The 19,133-nt window shown below is 36.2% G+C and overlaps 1 protein-coding gene across 1 annotated transcript in view; it reads right to left on the reverse strand.

The window, feature by feature from the left end:
• Window positions 1-686: 686 nt before the first annotated feature.
• Window positions 687-19,133, reverse strand: part of LOC150092903 (pyruvate kinase PKM-like) — a 151,274-nt gene continuing 132,827 nt past the window's right edge. Inside the window, exons 10-11 of the mRNA XM_090413392.1 lie at window positions 11,771-11,889; window positions 687-1,186 (exon numbers count right to left, since the gene is read on the reverse strand). Coding sequence (XP_090269518.1) covers window positions 1,017-1,186; window positions 11,771-11,889 — 289 coding nt within the window. The 3' untranslated portion in view covers window positions 687-1,016. The remainder of the gene's footprint in view (window positions 1,187-11,770; window positions 11,890-19,133) is intronic.

Genomic DNA, 19,133 nt, shown 5'->3' on the forward strand with positions numbered 1-19,133 from the left:
AGATTCAAAAATTCAATTAATAAAACTAATGTATGTAATGGCCCTCCAGTGGTGACTCACTGTATTCAACTGCAACAAATCTATTGTATATTCATGCCTATTATTTTCCTGAGATGTGCAAGTTACATTAAAATGGTTCACATCTGATTAATGAGTGTTGAAATGTCATTACCCATACCTCTTAGAAATATAAACATACAAAACAATGCTAGAAGTTTTCTTAATTGTCAGTTACTTATATAATGAAAGCAACAAATCTCATTCCTTCTACAATAGCTATGATTTCTTTAAAAGCACCTGTAATGATTTGCCATATGCCTGCCAGATGGCAAACCAGAAGTACAAAAGATTTGTTGTATCAGTTCCCATGAGTGAATATGCAATGGATACAATCTGTACAGTGCCTGGTCTGAATGGGAAGGGTTGAAAGCAATGCTTGCAAACAGTTAAAAAATTTAACAGCATCAGTTTACATTTAATACTAACCGAATGATTCCTAATGCTGAAATAAATAACAGAAGAAGCACTAACTCTCAGAAATTTAAACATGACAAGCATCTCAATGAAAATAATGTTTCTTGAAAATAAAGTTTCTCTGCAATTCTAAATATCAAGATGAATAAATCTAAAGATTTCTGAATGAATGGATATGGGAGAGAGGGGTGGAGAGAAAGAAAAACAGCATATTTGATTAATCCTTTAATTTCTAAACTATGAAATGCAGTAACAGTGTTTTAAGCATAATTACAGTTTTCATCAGTATTAATACAGCTTTATTCTGTGTACACAACTTTCAAAAAATAACATTTTGCTACTTTAGATACAGAGTTAAACAGGAATGTTTATAATGTTCTTCCCAATTTCTGTTCCCAAACATAGTTCACTCTATATATAAACATCAAGAAATATACTTTGACATTAAACAAAATGATAAAAAGACAAAAAAATAAATAAGTTACAAAATAGATTTTTTTTTTAAATGCTCTTTGACATTCAGTCCCTCCCCATTTGCAGTTTTATTCAACATACACAACACGCATTGTATTAGTTGCTCCAGCACCTTTGCGCCAACCTGTGACAACAATCACAGCATCTCCTGTCTTAATGAAGTGACGACTTTTACCAAAGTCTATAGCATACTGAATACGCACATCAACATCATGAGGCCAATCTGGAATTCGGTCACCTATGCAGAAAAAATGACATGACTATTTATTTAGCCAATTTGAAATCTCTACTTTGCAAAGCTAATAATTTAGTTATACTCAATGCATATATGGTGAAGATATTTTGGCTTTAATAAGATGGAAATATCTATGCTTGACAAAACTGCCTAAGAAACATCTAATTCGACTTCCAAATAACGATAGCTATCTTTTTCAAATCCTCAAAGATGAAATCTGACCTGTTTGTGATAGCACATATCCTAACATTATACAGTATACTCAAAAGGTATACAATATAATATGAGCTATTTTCAGAAAATTAAGAAGCAAGTCAACAGTTTTACTTTTAATGCATGATTCCTTTGGTTGTTTTAGCAAAATTAGGACAATCAAGGAAAGGAGCCATCACTACAAAAAATGTATGTAACAAGTAAATCAATTCATTGGTAATGCATATCCTGAATAATGAATGTAATTGAGGATATATGTTACCAATATAAGAATGTAACCATGCAAGAGTTCTTGCTCTGTTTGTAGGAAGTATAAGAACTGTTGTAGTTCCAATCAGGTTTCTCTCAATCACTAAATATATTTTTAAAAGAAATTACAGTTGACTCACTATAGAAAACTTGTAGAGACCACAAAAATAATTCCCTCACCAACAGTTTATTGTAGTGATCAAACTTGTTATCAGGGTATTTGCTATACTAAGAGTTGATTGTATTTTTACATTTGCATATAATGCCATAATAGCTCATCATATGCATGTAAAAAGTATTCTCAGGATAAATACCAGAAATCTAAAACTGTCTACAGTAATAGCTTAAAAATTTTAAAGTACTAGTGGAAAGGTAGTTTTTTTTTTTTTTTTTTTTTTTTTTTTTTTTTTTTTTTTTTTTTGCCAAGAGCAAACAAAAATGAAAAAAAAACTTTCCTTAACCAGTTTGTAGCTAAAAGACAGAATGCAAGTTCTGTGAAAAACTACAATAAAATCTAATCTCATAACCACCAAGAGAATTTATGAAGCTGAAAACAGAGCTTGAAAAGGTTCATTGTTTGATAACTGCTGATTAATGCATGTCGACTATTTAGACTTACATGCTGGTTGGAATTCAATATAAGGTTTAATGGAATAAAAGCAACACAAATAAATAATTAAATACATGTTTAATCAAGTGTATATTTTGTCTCAGTCAATGAGACATTATCAGGAAAACAATATTAAAATCGTAAAAGCACACACAAAAATGCACAAAAACAATAAGTGGAAAAAGTCAACTTGAAAAATGAGGGTTGCCCTCTATTGGTGCTATTGGCTAGCCTTAACTGTTGGGTGGGAGGCCCAAGAATTAAAGTTTCCAAATCTTGGAAAGTTTAGTACAACCATATTTAGTAAGATTAGGTTGGTTTTTTTTTAAATCCTGCTGATTCTAAAAAAAAGCCTTTCAAATTTGTACTTGTTTAGTAGTCTTCTTCCATTTGATTCTGTGCAAGGCATGGACATGTGCAAGTCCCTGACTGAATTACCCCATTCAGATATACAGATTGCCAGAAATTCATAAACCTAATAACCCTCTCCATTCCACAGTAGATGTTACTGATTCCTCATCTTTTAATTTAGCCAAATAGCTAAATCCTTAATGCCACTTACAGGTCAATCTTCATTTTATATTAAAAGATTCCACTCATTTCAAATCTTTAATCTAAAATTTCATTTTAGACAATATCATGGTAAGCTTTGATGTCATCTCTTTTTATCAATACTCCTTTTTCTGACACTTTAAATTTACTAAAAAAATTGTTCTACCCATGATAGCAATGATGTTTTTAATTTTACTATTCATTCTGGTTACCTCACTTAGAAATATATCATTTATAAACAGACAGAGGGCACAGCTATGGGTTCTCCCCCTATTGAACAATTATTATATGGAGCATTTTGAAAAACACGCTCTTGATACTGCTATCCTCAAACATTCTATTTTGGCTAAGGTACATTGATGTACCTTAGCCCAGATCTGTGATCTCTATTTGGCAACATAGTTCAGATACATTAGACTCCTTTCTCCTCTATCTCAACAGACAGCACCCCAGAATCTTGTTCACTAAAGAAAGCAGTAATAGTCTACCTTTTCTAGATACTTTAATCACCGATCTTCCCAATAGCCCCCACACACAAGTAGATACTATACACAAACTTTCCCATCATTCCATCATCTGCCCCCCCCTCCCCCCAATAATATGGTGTTATCAAAACCCTTGATAACATATTGTAGGCCTCCGATCTCTGTACTATTTCCTTCATTCATCAGACCTTCCTGTCCAATGGTTACAATGCCAAAAAGAAATTAATTGTTCCTTCCATCTCCTCACTTCCACTTTCTCAACATGCTAACTATAGTAATGACATCATTGTTCCTTATATCTAGGGTCTCTCAGAAAAAATAGCTAGAGCTCTAAAAAAAGTACAGTCTCTGCACTGCATAAATTTCATCTGAAGCTGGCTACCCTCATCTACTTTCCCAAGGATCCTCTACCTATTCTCTCTCTCTCTCTCTTCCAGAGTTCCTTGTTCTTGCATCATATATGGTCAAACTGGGAGATCTGCAAACATCTACATAGAACATAAAAAATACATCTGTTGCCATAAGTATGGTCAATCAGATCTATATGACCATGCCTTGGATACCTTGCACAGAATCAAATGAAAGAAAACTACTATGCTTCACCACCACAACAAACATAAATATATTGATTAAACATGTGTATTTATTTGCTATTTTTATTTCATTAAACCATATAATGCATTAAGGCATGTGATATCCAGCTAATACTTTAGTCCAACCACATAGAACATAAAAAATACATCTGTTGCCATAAGTATGGTCAATCAGATCTATATGACCATGCCTTGGATACCTTGCACAGAATCAAATGAAAGAAAACTACTATGCTTCACCACCACAACAAACATAAATATATTGATTAAACATGTGTATTTATTTGCTATTTTTATTTCATTAAACCATATAATGCATTAAGGCATGTGATATCCAGCTAATACTTTAGTCCAACCATTCGTGATTAGCAGGGCTGAAAAGAGAAAGAAGCTGGCAGTCTGAAGGAATAATAAAGACCAACTGAACAAACCAGAAAAATAAGTTAAGACAATTATATACGTAGACGCAATGATCAGGGAGTACTTAATGAAAGGTTGACAAAATCATGTCTTTTGGGTGCAAAAATTCATAATATTAGCCAGGCCATCCAGATGCAAAAGTTGGAGGAAATGATTGTCTTGGTTAGTACAAATGATTTGAGAGACAAGAAGCATTGTGATGGAGGATGTAAAGTTGTTAAAAGAGACAAAAACTGAAGAACGAGAAGGTGAAATTGTAAGTTGCATACCACTCTATGATAGAGGTGAACTGAGGAGGAGGGCATTGGTAGCCAGTGAGTCTATACGTAGATTGTGCAGAGGGAATGATGTAGGATTTCTGGGTTTGTATTCTGTGTTTGATGGAAAGAAGGATTTGTACCAATGCTGATGGACTGCATCTAAATGGTTTTGATGTTAAGTATCTGGAGAGAGCTTTGTTCACTGAACATACTGAAGTACAAATTCAGGAAAACTTAAGCAATTAGGGTGGAAGAAAGTGAGCTTGTATGAAGGCACCCACGAGGCGAGCGAGTGTGAGAATGACCAAGTGCAGAATCTAGTCTCTCAAGCAAAAATATTGAACAGGGTAGTCAATTCAGGATGTAAAGGTGGGTGGGGGACCAAAGTGATGCTGCACTTTCTATATGATAATGCCAGAATTATCAGGAACAAGAGGGAGGAGTTTTTAGCATTGGTTAGTGCAACCTCAGAAGTTATACATAAGTGATACTTTGCTAACAGCAGATAATGTAGTTACAGGGATAGAATGTGAAGGGTTTAGTATTTTCAGGGAGATAGAGAATACAGGATGGGGAGAGGGTACTGCTGATGATAGCAGATGAATAAGGAGATAGACAGGAGGGTGGCTGTTCATTTGAAGCAGTCTAGTATGAGATTAAGACCAGTAAGACAAAATATACAGTTAGTTGTTGCTACAGGCCAGGGAGTTCCACAATGATCTGGAAGATGTGCATCACTAAATCAGTACAATGAGTACAGGTCAAGTGATTATTATGGGGGACTTCAACTATGGAGATATGGAAGGAAGAAAGATCACATGGCAGGAAGGAAATAGAATTTATACACCTACTAAGAGATAATTACTTAAGGCAGCATGTGATGGAGGGACTAGGAGCAGGAGAGTATTAGAACTAGTCATAGGATCAGAAGAGCTATCCATAACCAAAGTGAACACATTACCTCTGATTGGTGAAAGTGACCATACAGTCTTGACTTGGAAGATTGTAAAACATGAGGAATATTCTGTTCAAGAAGAGGTGGTATATCCAGAACTCAGGCAGGTGATTATGACAAGCTTAGGAAGAAGCTTAATTCTGTACCATGGCATAAAACAATGCATTGAGTGATGATTGTCAGAAGGTGACAGAACCAGATAAAATAGTTGAGTTACTAAGTGACCAATTTGCAAGGGTATATTATTCTAGTGAAGTTACTGCTTTAATATATGTGACAGACACTAATGTGGGAACAGAGGTGGGTGAATTGGAGATTCTTAGGATATTGCAGAATCTCAATGTAAATACAGCTGTGGGATTACATGGAATATCAGCTGGGTTTTGTAAGAATGTACAAGGCAACTGGCAATGCCTCTGACTAGGCTCTTTAATTTAAGTCTCAACTCTGTAGAGTTCCAAGGGAGTGGAAAGAGGGTAAAATAATTCCCTTGCATAAGGGAGGTTCTAAGACTGTGGCAGCAAATTTTAGACCAATAAGTATCTCAGACATGGTGATAAAAGTACTAGAAAAATTGGTCAAAAAGAGAATTCAAGAATGAGTAGATAAACATATGATACTGTACAAGGGTCAACATGGCTTTGTGAAGAGTCAGTTATGACTTAGTCATTTACTAACTTTTTATAATGGAGTAACAGCTGAATTGGATAAAGGAAATGGCTACATGATAATTTTGCAAAGGAATTTGATAGAATACCGAATGGAACTCTGTTACGAAAATTAGAACAGATGGGGATGGATATGACACTAGTAAAGTGGATAAGAGAGTGGCTGCTGGACAGATATCAGAAAACGGTATGTGGAGGGACAGAATCGAGGTGAAAACAGGTGACTAGTGGTGTGCTGCAAGGTTCAGTGCTGGAACCACTGCTGTTTAATTTGTACATAAATGATATAGAAAATAACCTGAAAGGAAATATTTAGTTGTTTGCTGATGATACGAAATTAGTTATAGTTAATCAAGGTGATGCGGAGAGCTTATAGGACAATTTAAATAGGCTGTAAGTATGGGGAAAAAGACAATGAGTGTCAGTATAATGTGGGGAAATGTAAAGTTACGCATTTTGGGATAAACAGATTACAAGTTCTGTATCACATTGATGGCACTGTACTTCAGGAAAGAGATGAAGCTAGAGATTCAGGGATGGTGGCAGACAGTGATATTTAGAGGACATATTGCTAAGGTTTTTAAGGTAGCTCATAAGATTATTTGGCTACTGAAGAAAACATTAATATAGTAGAGAGAAGGAAGTTGTTATTCATCTTTATAAGGCCTTGATATGCTCATAATTGATAAGCCCACATCTGGACATATCAATAAGTAGAGATAAGAACATTGTTATTCCTCTTTATAAGGCCTTGATACACCCACATCTGGATTACTGTGCTGAAGTCTGGTCCCCTGGATTTCTTGGGGATGAGGAAGCAGTGGAGAGGATTCAGAGGTGAGCAACCAAGATGGTGAGTGACCTGTAGAATGTTCTCTATGAGGATAGATTGAGGGTGTGTGGATTGCAGAAGTTGGTTGATAGGAGAAAAAGAGGGGATATGATAGAAACATTAAAGTTGCTTAAAGGATTTTATAGGACTGATGCAGGGGAAATGTTTCAGCACTTGGCTAGAGGGAACAGAACAAGGGGTCATCCCTGGAAGTTGAATAAAGGTGTGGTTAGTAGGGGTGTGAGGACTAGATTTTTTTTTTGTTTGGAGAGTTGTGAATAATTGGAACGGGTTGCTAGAGTCAGTTGTGAGTGCTTTGTCTGTTTATGGTTTCAAGGAGAGGTATGATATTGTGTGGATAGATTGGGTCTCCTGAAATGAGTCTTAGGACTCCATGGAGGTGACCATATAACAATAATAATAATTTCATCTGACCACTGCAGTTCTATATACTTTATATTTGGGCATTTCCATAGGGTTGTCCTAAGTTTCATCATGGAAGGCCCACTAACTCCATAATGCTTATCACATTTCTCTTTACACTCATTCACTTAGATGAACTTACTATTTACTACTTGCTAACAGTCATATCTTCTAGGTTGATCCCCTTCCCTCCTCTTTCTATGCACTGTATTTTAAAGATAACAATTAATGTAAAATAAATGCAATAGATTTATTATTTTTAATGCCAGACTTTCAAGGATTGAAGTAGAAAAAGCCATTTCAAGCCAGTAGAAAAGGCTTGAAATGTGGAAAGGCAGCAGGAGTAGATGATATTCGACCAGAAATGCTGAAGTATGGTGGTATAAAAGTCTTACAGTGGCTGCACTGCATAGTTCAGAAAGCCTGGACAGAGGGACGAATTCCCGATGATTGGAGTAGAGCTCTCATAGTACCCATATATAAAAAGGGAAATAAAACTGAATGTGAGAATTACAGAGGTATTTCCCTACTGAGTGTTCCTGGCAAGATCTATGCAAGTATACTTGAGAAACGGTTGAGAAGAATTGTGGAAGAAAAGCTTGGTGAAGAACAAGCTGGATTCGGGCCAAATAGAGGCTGTCAGGATCAGATCTTCACTTTACGACAAATAGTCGAGAAAGCATGGGAATATAACAAAGATCTGTATTTAAATTTTGTCGATCTGGAAAAGGCATATGACAAGGTGCCAAGAGAGAAGTTATTCAATATGCTACAGTTATATGGTGTCAATGGGGCATTATATCAAGCAATACTTAGTCTTTATTTGAGTTGTAAGTCAGCATTAGAATTGAAGTACAGGAAGATGGTTTAATGTTAAATCTGGTGTGAGACAAGGATGTACATTATCCCCTCTGTTATTCATTATCTATATGGATCACATTATGAAGGAAAGTGGTATTAAACCTGATATCAAAATTGGAGATGTTAATGTCAGCTCTTTGCTTTATGCAGATGATGTTATACTTCTAAATAAATCCGCTACAAGTCTGCAAGATTCTCTGACTAAATTGAATAGCTGTTGTAATAGATATGGTATGAAGGTCAACAATAAAAAGACAGACAATGAAAATCGGCAGAATCATTGAAAATGTCAACTGTGTTGTGAATGGAGAACCTGTGGAACAAGTAAAACATTTCAGCTACTTAGGCACAATTTTTACTGAAGATGGTAAATTAAATATAGAAATAGACAACAGAATCAGCAAAGTTCATATGGAATAAGAGAGAAATTAGTCGGAACACTAAATTAGCTGTATACAAGACAGTGTTCAAACCAGTTTTAACTTATGGATCTGAGAGCTGGGTCAGAAGTAAAACACTTGACCAAAGACTAGAGACCGCAGATATGAGAGTCCTGAGAAAGATTAGAGGCGTGAACAGATGGCATCAATGGCAATATCATATTAAAAATGAGGATATTAGGAAAGAACTTGACATTGTCAGCATCCAGGAATGCATTAGCAGAGCTAATCTCAGGTCGCATGGTCACATAAATAGAATGGGAGAGGAAAGATTAGCAAAACAAGTGTTCTCTGCCAGGTTGGCAGGAAAACGACCCAGAGGAAGACCAAGATATAGGTGGATTGATATGGTACAAAGTGCCTTAGACGATAGAAATATAAGATATTATAATGTTGGAGTCTTGACAAGTAACAGACTGATTTGGAGGAAAATTGTAGATAGGAAGTTAGTAATGATGTAATTTTTTCATGTAGTACTGTCATATCCTGTACACCCCTTGAGAGTACATGGCAGGAATTTGATGATGACCTTCAAGGAGTCAAAAGACTTATTGTGGGAGAATTTATTTTGGTTTGATATAAAACATTATATTATTATTAACACCAGACTTTCACAGAGCCTGAAAATTCATTGCAGGAGGCAAACCACTGTTACACACAAAGTCCATCAAATCATTCTTTCAACTCATTCAATGTATCTGCATTCACCACTATGCTTCTCAAAGAGTGAATATGCTCATGTGAATATACTGATGTTTTTAAATTTAAGAGGTAATGTTTTTGAGTATGCACTCAGAAACTTTTGGAAACAAAAGTTCTCACATTATATCACTTATCTACAAAGAATCATTGCAATAGTAAACAGTATTCCACGTGGGAAGAAGCGGGCACAATTTGGTGTAAAGTGGATGAGAAACAATATCAAACAGGAACTGCAGGTGAAAAAAAGATTACGAAAGAGATATAAGGAAAGGGGTGGAGAGCAGATGCATGAAGAATACAAGACTCAGGTCAGGAGAGTGACTAGTATGGTGAGGAAGGCAAAACTGGAATATGAGAAGAGATTGGCACTAAGATCCAAAGAAAATCCTAGGGAATTTTTTAGCTATGTGGCCAGTAGGAGGAGAAATGATGTGGAAGAATAACATTGTGGGATAAAAATGGGAACAGGGTGACTGATGCAGAGGACATAGTGGAGTTGTTTAACGAGCACTTTATTGAGTATTTCATCCTGGAGAAGAAGGTTTTAATATTAGAGGGGGGGGCAGGTTCGAGGATGAAAGGAAGGTAAGATAGCACCATTGTATAAGGGTGGTAGCAGACCAGAAGTGTCTAATTATAGGCCACTTTGTGTGTCATCAGTAGTTGTTAAGGTCTTGGAGAAATTAGTGAGGGACTATATACAGCATTGGGCAGATGAGGGTAATGTTATCTGTGAGAATCAATATGGATTTGTTAAGCGGCACTCGTGCTTAAGTAATACGATTGCCTTTTATAATAAAGTGACAAGAGAAGTTGTTGAGGGAAAGGCATACACTGAAATTTTTTTGGATTTTGCAAAGGCATTTGACAGGGTGGTACATGATAAGCTGATATTTAAGTTACAGCACATGGGTTTAGATGTCGGGTTAGTCAACTAGATTCAGGATTGGCTGTCTGATAGGTATCAGAGAGTTGTGTATGGTGGGGCAATATCAAGGAAGCAGAAGGTTACAAGTGGGGTTCCACAGGGCTCAGTACTGGGACCTATATTGTTTAACCTTTATATCAATGACATTGTCAATGGATTGTAAGGGGATATTCAGTTGTTTGCAGATGATGTAAAGCTGGGAAGGGTGATTAGTAATAGTACAGATGTGGGCTCTGAAAGAGGATTTGAATAAACTAGACAGATGGGCAAATGAATGGAGGTATCAGTTTAATGCAGCAAAATGTAAAGTCTTGAAGTTTGGGATACATCGATGGGAGGCTGCATACTTGATTGGAGGAGCTGTACTGGGGGTGATGATCGATAGAAAAGTGAAATTCAGTGAACATATTGCAAAGGTGGTGAAGGTAACCCAGGGGACTGCTGCAATACTGAGAAGGACGCTGACCTGCAGATATAGAAGAGTTATCATTCCGTTGTATAAGACCCTGATCAGACCACACACTTGGACTAGTGTTCTCAAATTTGGTTCCCAGGATTTGAAGGGGATAAATTAACTGTGGAGAGGGTGCAGAGGCAGATAACAAAAATTATTTCAGGACTGTACAATGTTAATTATGAGGATCAGCTGAATGTGGAGTGCAGAATTTGGAAAGGGGTGGAGAGCAGATGCATGAAGAATACAAGACTCAGGTCAGTAGGAGGAGGGATGATATGAGAGACTTTTAAACTGTTGAGAGGCAGTTACAGGGTGAACACTGGGAAGTTCTTTCACTTGGTGGAGCAGTGGGAAGGAGCGATGACAAGGGGCCATCCCTGGAAAGTACGAAAGGAAGCTGTGAGCAAGAGGGTGAGGAGTGGTTTCTTTGCATGGAGGGTGGTATAACCATGGAATGCATTGCCTGATAGAGTGGTGAGAGCAAGAACGGTCCATGAGTTCAAGGAGTGGTATGATAGACTGTTTCCTAGGAAGGACCTCCTGCTATGAGTCTCTTGATTCCAAGGAGGCCCGAATAATAATAACTTCAGCATAAGTAAGATTACTGAAATTTCGCTCATCAAAGCTGGCCTTAGTAATTCTCTTCATCTCCTCTCAGTAACAGAGGAGATGGAGATATGTAAGCAACTAGACACTACCAATTCACAAATCAACAAACTCATAGGGAGAAAAAAAAATGAAGTTTTCTTTCTCTTCACTCACTTTGAAGTGTCTCAATTTAAACTTAAAAATTCAGCATTAAAGTGATTTGGCAGGATAATGGAGTAAAATATCTCTATTTTAATAAAATTCAGCATACTGTGAAGGTACAGCACAACTAGTAGTTCCAGAAAAAAGTAAAATAAATGAATAGAACCTTTTACTTATTCAACGACTTACCTGCAAAATGAAGAGGAAGAATTCCCCGCCACAAGTGAGCCTGTCTTGTTGTGTGAGTAAACCTAGAAACTGCAATAATTGGGCATCGAGGCCGATACTTCGAAACTAAATGTGCTGTTCTATATCAAAAAAGGAGAGAAGGAATAATTATGCAATAATAAAAAAAAAAAAAAGATGAAATCTTGAAATATAAATGTAACCATTAGAGAATACTTTCTACTAATACGGGATAAAGATTCAAATTGGCTTGGTTATTATGCAGTGGTTAGTGTGCCTGCTCTCCAACCAATAGGCTGTGGGTTCGAATCTCGCCATAGACATGGATGTTTGTCTCTCGGTGGGAGATGAATATTACCACCTAGTGTGAAACCACTGTCCTGCTTATTGAAAGCCTGAAGTGGTTTGAAAAAGTTGCTTCATGTTTGGTAGAGCAAGGTTTCCCAAGACTATGAGAAAAATATAGATAAATTAAAAATACAAAAAATATATATATATCTATAGTGAAGTGATGATACTGGGATTCAAGTTCTTATGTCTATGTTGATATTTGTTGATGTGCAGTTAGTGAATTCTGAACTGATAAAGTTCTACTGGAAATGCTCACTTGCAGATGTGTACTATTTAACAGGAGTGATTTGAGGTCTACAGTCTTTCTGGTTTGAATATGTGTGTGTATGTGGTGGTGGGGGAGATGGGTTAATTTATTTTATTTATTTAATTTTTTTTCACATCCATTTCAGTTTCTTTCTTCATCTAATAAATGCATTATCATTAAATATACATTATGGTATATTTAAGTTTATAAAAAACTAGCAAACCTGTTGTAAAAATTCTCAAGAGCATCTAACTTTGGATCAAATATTTCAAAATTTATATTTGTATCAAGCTACCCTATTTTACCGAAAAGCGCCTTGCAGGATTTAAAATGAATTGTTTTTTCTAAATTTTAAGAACGGTAATTTGTTTCAAAATTCAGTTACATGGCTATAAAGATTGCTAATATTTTTACCTTTTCCTTGTAAATGAACTAAGCAAATTAACAATAATACTCATTAAAACACTATCACCATCCTCTTCTATTAAAAACAACCAACTTTATTTCTAAGATCACAAAATCTCTTTAACCAATTACTGGCATCTCATCTCATCTTCCTTTTCCCCACTTTTACCTTGTGGCGTCGAGGGTTAATTAATCATCGGACCTCAAACCGTTCACAGGATAAAGTGGTCAGCCCTATGCCCCGGTGTATCCTATGTCCGTAAGGTTGAGCTCTCAAGGCCGGTTTGCCTGCTTTGTGGGATGAAAAACCCCAGGATAAACTGGGGAAAACACCCTACTGTCCAAGCCCAAGACCGGCTAACTTGCCTATGGCTGAGGAAGATCCTTCAGCTCCTCATGTCACCGACGGGAATTGAACCTAGGACACTCCTTCCCCAGGAATATGGTTGCGAAGCACACAGCCACTAGGCTAACCACGCGGACAATTACTGCCATTTAGCCAGCAAATTCTATTGTGAAAAAAAAGCAATCACCATACTCAGCAATGATCTAAAAAAAAAAAATTGAATTTTCTACTCATAAGAATATGGTTTCCACCACTACTTACATTAGTGATTTTAACCACTTTATCCATTATACTGCTTAGTTTCAATGAAGTTATGCAATAAGACTTGGAATGTAGTAGTGCAACACAAATTTAAAGCAATCATGCATATTTTTGCCTATCATTGAAATTGTTAACTATAACAGCAGTGCATTTGTCCCAAACCGTGTTCTGTTATTATGCATCTGAATTTTTCATAAATGTTTTCACCTATAGTTGTACCAGGCTAATTTTAAAAGTTCTCTTTGCCCTAATAAAGATACACAGTTGGCTAGTAGCAGACATATCAGTGCTCTTACCCAATGGAACAGAAAAATAGTACTTGATTTTGGTAACTCATTTGCCACTCAAATACTTATAAATCTGTGCATCACAATGACAAGGTCTGATGCAAGAATGAAACTGCTTCAAATTTCGTTATCAGTTTTCCAGCAAAAGCTTGAAACGTTTCAGTGGTACATCATTTAACACGCCATCCCTGGAGACAGTGAATGAAGCAGTTACAAATGCTTCTTGTGATTTTGATACAGTTTTAAAAAAATGTTTCTATTCCGTTGATTTTTTTTTTTTTGGCTTCTTTACTAAAAGTATTTGTTTTTTCTGAATATAAAGAAAACTTGTTTTTGTGCATAGACCGATAATGGTGTTTTAAATTGTATTCTTTACAAACTGTAACAGTCTGAAAACACATTAAACAATTTGGTTTTTCTAGTGTATAAAATGAACAGATATTTAACTGTCCATCCCTGGAATTCACAATTTTCATTTTCAGTTTTTCTTTTCTCATTAAGGATTAATGAGAAGATTTATTAATAACCTTACTGGCCATTAAAGATCAAATATGCACCCTCAAAAACTTCGTATCCATCATAAATTTCAATGTAATATCAATGGTATTACAATTTTAATATGCACTTCGCATCCATGGAAATGTGGACGTATATATACGTCCTGGCCGGTAGCATGTAGTGTTAATAATCCACAAAGTGTGCATTATTAATACTACACGGTATATTATTAAATCAATTTGTCACTAATTATACTGTCTCCCACAACACCAAAGAATGGATTTCACACTAAGAAAACTGACCAATGATTTTTGCAATAATGTGAGTATACAATAGCAAGGAGTGAAATGTCACACTCCAATGACAAAATCATTCAACCTTCCAACAATGATAAACTACACAGACAAGGATAATGAACTAAGTTCAAAGCTATTCTTGTATATATACGTCCTATCATTGAAATTGTTAATTTTAAGAAATTTAATTTAATTAAATTTCTTAAAAATGGCTGCCCCTATGTGTAGTACTGAATGTTAATTCAACACTAAGTATAACACTACTCACCACACATAGCAGATGCATCAACTGCTGCATTTTTATTCCTTATATAGCAGACAGTGGTCAACATTCGTTTGAATGTATGACCATAGACCAGTGCGCTTCAGCCTTTTAATATACTTAGTGCCCACTTTTGTAACTTTTGTGAGGGTAAAATTTCCTTACCACCCACTAATAAAAAAAGTTACATATCCCACATAAAACTAATTGAAATCATCTTTAATCTAATGAGATCCTTGAGCCATTGATGTTGAGAAACTAAATGTTGGATATCTGGTTCAATTTTCATAAGGAAAAGGCAAAAGGTCTCCTCTTTCAGTGATTTTCAGACAGTTTTTCTGTTTGGTGACAATAAGATTTACAGCACTAAAGCCTGCTTCCAGTAGATATGAGGTAGGGAAAGGTAGAAGTAAATTAAATATAATTTTCCATATATTTGGATAAGGTGGGCATTTTGTTATTTTGCCAGAGATTTTGGTATCCACCACTACTGAAATTCAATTTGCTCTCTTCATCATATCTAAGTTATTTATTATTATTACCCCAAGACCTCATGGGTCAAAGACTCATCTGGGAGGTCCTTTTATCACACACACACAGCTCATCATACCGTGCCTTGAACACATTCAAACTCCTTGCAGATACCACACTCTCAGGCAAGGCATTCCAATCATTTACAACTCTGCATGAAAAACCTGCCCCTCACTCCCCTACTCACACCCTCTTTATACAGTTTCCAGGGATGACCTCTGGTTCTCCCCCGATCTCCCACTATTTTCTGTAGAACTTCTCCAGCATTGATCCTATAACAACCCCTTACCAACTTGTAGGCCTCTATCATATCTGCCCACCTCTTCCTCCTGTCCACCAGACTCTGCAAATTACATCTTCTCAATCTTTCCTCATACTTGACATTCCAGAGGTCAGGAACTACCTGTTTTAATAGTTTTTGACATGTTATATCAGCCTCAGCAGCATTTGCAGTAAAAGGATTCACCATCCAGTCATACACTTTCAAATTCAAAATATCACTAAATCATTTTTCCATATCCAATTTAAGTTCATTGAGATGACTACTGAACCTTTCAATCTCCTGTGGAGTTACATCATCATTTGTTGATAACAATTCCAGAAACAGATGAAATTTCCTCTTCAACAGATTATGATGGAAAATATTAAGTTTTTCAATAAATAATGATATTTTTGAAATTGATAAATGTTATACTGTCTCCTTGAAGTTGCAAATTAATTTAATTAAATTTCTTAAAAATGGCTGTCAAATCAAATACATCATGCTTTGTTTTAATTGTTGACAGAGATCAGCCTCATTTTCACTTTAAAAAAACTGTATGATACTCTCATACAGTTTTCACCATGAGGACAAGGCTCAGCTGCATTGTTTTACTCAGTACAAGTGGACACGTGTTCAAATATAGATGTTTTCTTACCCTCAGTCAGAAAATGTTGGAGTGCAAGAGTGAACGGCGAGTTAGCATCAAGTTTCTTATGCAACTGAAGAAATCCACGACGGAAACTTTTTCGATTATTAACTGAGGCTTATGGTGAAGACTGCATGTCTCGTGCACACATTTTTGAATAGCACAAATGATTTTTGGAAGGCAGGGAAAGTGTGAAAGATGATCACTCAGGCCACCCACACACAGCAGTTACTGATGACAACATTAAAAAAAAGTGCGAGATGTGATTCGAAAAGACAGAAGGTTGGGTGTCCGAGCTATAGCTGAGAAAGTTCATTTGGACAGGGAAAGTGTTCAAAACATTTTAACGGAAGAATTGAACATGAAAAAGGTTTGTGCAAAATTGGTGCTGTTCCAAAAATGTTGTCAGATGAACAAAAAGAACAACACAAGGAACTGTGTTTGGACCTTCTGCAATGCATTAAGGATGAACCAGATTTGTAGAATTCGTTAATTACTTGTGATGAAACTTGGATATTTACATATGATTCGGAAACCAAACAACAAACAATGCAAAAAAGAATTCACAAGTCAAGCAATTGTAATGAGCCTGTGTAGCTCAGTGGATGTGGCGTTTGCATGCCACGGCGCTTGGCCGCATGAAGGAAGACTTGGTTTCGAGTCTAGTCGCCGACTAGAGGAAATTTTTCTGAGCCTTTTTTCGACCGGTTCCCGAGTTAGTCGATCTCTGGCACGGGCAAGTGGGTTTTTCGTCCCGTAAACTCAAGAAAATCGATGGTAGAACCCATATTAATTCAGACATTAAATATATTGTGTTAGGGACCACGAGATGGCGGCACATTTGAGCCGTCTCTCTTCACTGTGTACTGCTTAATTAGTGATAGCCTTGGGCCATCTATCTCTCTGATTGGTACCAGTTGAGATTGAACTGCCCACTCAGTCTCCAAAAGTTAGATAGGGCTAAATGGCCTCGTCTACTCCCCGTATACGGGAATAAAAAGCGTTAGCTTATTTTTTTTTTATTTTTTATTATTTTTTTTTTTTAACAATTGTAATAAATTTAAGTACATCAATAAGAAAACCAACTTAGACCCATTTGCAGAAGCAATGAAAGGAGAATTTGCAAGCTTAATCTCAAAGCATCACTTAACTATCAAAAGCCACCAACAGTTTAACTTGAAGAAGCACTTAGTCATATGGATATCAGCACAGGACAACACAGACTTCCTTGTCTCAGAGCTTTCATCACGTTTGAAAAAAATCCTATGACCAAATATTCAGAATACCTATGAAGTTAAATCTTGTTAGCAGAAATCAGTACCTTAGTGTTACAAGGATGCAAAAAGCCTACAAATGGAAGTGAACACAAATGAAGCAACAGCTGAACTCTTTAAATTGCAGAATGAGTACATGAGAGGAAAGTTACATTCAATAGCACCAAGCCTGAAGTGCTTAACATTTCATGTAATGTGATCAAAATAACCAATAATGGTCTTCCTAAGTGGGGAAATTCTATAGATAGTAAGATAAAACGCCTACGAGTGATAAATGACAAATTCAACTTCAACAAGCACAACTCATGTTGCTAAAAAAAGCTTACAAACAGTAAACCTTGTAGAAAAATTGACAAAGATAAATGAGATTAGACAACGAGTGCTGAAAACAACATATAAAGGAACTTTTCTACCATTCACGAAGTGGCATTATTGCCAGTTTAACACCAATCTGCTTGAAAATGCAAGAACACCTTATATGTGAAGTTTCTTCTGGAAGATACAGTGGAAATGCCAGTATCGATTCAAACCTGTACCAACTGCCACTTCACTACAATAAGTGCACTCGCCCTTCTAAGAAAACATTAAGAAGAAGGACAGTAACAAAGAATATAACACATGCTGACAGGAATAAAATAAAAGGAAATGTCAGTTGCTCCTTCACAGTATATCACAGCCAACCAATAATAGAAGAACACCATTTCAAACAATCAAGCAGAACAATTTGCCATAGTTTATTCATTGTCATATCTGCATGAATTAAAACTCAACACCTCTCATCAATAGACCACAGCAATTTAAAAACCAAAATAACCACCTAGCATTAATAGAGCAAACAAATCTTGTAGGGGTGGCTTAAGGGTCAAAGCCAAATAACTGGAAGGAGACCTCCACATTGCCTTTAAAGAATGCAGAGAAATGACTGGGGCATCTGAACTAATATTTAATCCTCACCTTCATGTGATGTGTCCCATTAGTAGGTGTCCAGCGAGTAGTGAACGAACAAGAATTGGCTAGCAATTTAGGACTTAGCTGACCAAATTGTACTTCTGTCTTAAACCACAAATATGATGGTGCAACATAATGAGATTTCATGCTGATTGGGACATCACTCAGTTAAACAAGGCCACTGCTGTCTTTGTTAGGGAACCTGGGAGAGCAGCAAAAAGTCAGCTACTTTAGATGTTGAGTCTGTCCCAGTCTCAACATCTAAGGAAATTAATGTTCCATAATTTCTCATTAATACTGAGGAAATGCAAAAAAAAAAAAAAAAAAAAACCTGGAAAGTATCATGTGGATAATAATTAGCACCACTGAAACAAAGAAGACAAAAGCAGGTAAGATCTTACTAAATAATAAGTATAGGATGTTATATTCGAGCAATTCAAGGAAAGGAATGAGTAGCAATAACATTCAACACCAAACATCAAAATAAACTTCTTGATTGGAAGGCAATTTCAAGCAGAGTTATGTGGGCAAACTTCAAAATGGGAAAAGGGACAATGAAACTTATTTGCCTATGGTCCCACAGAAGGCCCACCTAAGGAAGAAGTGGAGGAATTTTGAATCATTAGAGCAGGCAGCTGACCAAATAAATGGAAAAAGTGGAACTTGTTAGAAATGTAAACATCAGAGCAGGAAGTGAATCATCATCATCATCATGCGTTACAAGGATTTAGGCCTAGCATGGCCTGTTCCGG

This window comes from Typopeltis vanoorti, chromosome 24 (assembly GCF_054136105.1).
Source record: "Typopeltis vanoorti isolate ZY-2024b chromosome 24, IOZ_Tvanoo_1.0, whole genome shotgun sequence".
Classification (NCBI taxonomy): Eukaryota; Metazoa; Arthropoda; class Arachnida; order Uropygi; family Thelyphonidae; genus Typopeltis; species Typopeltis vanoorti.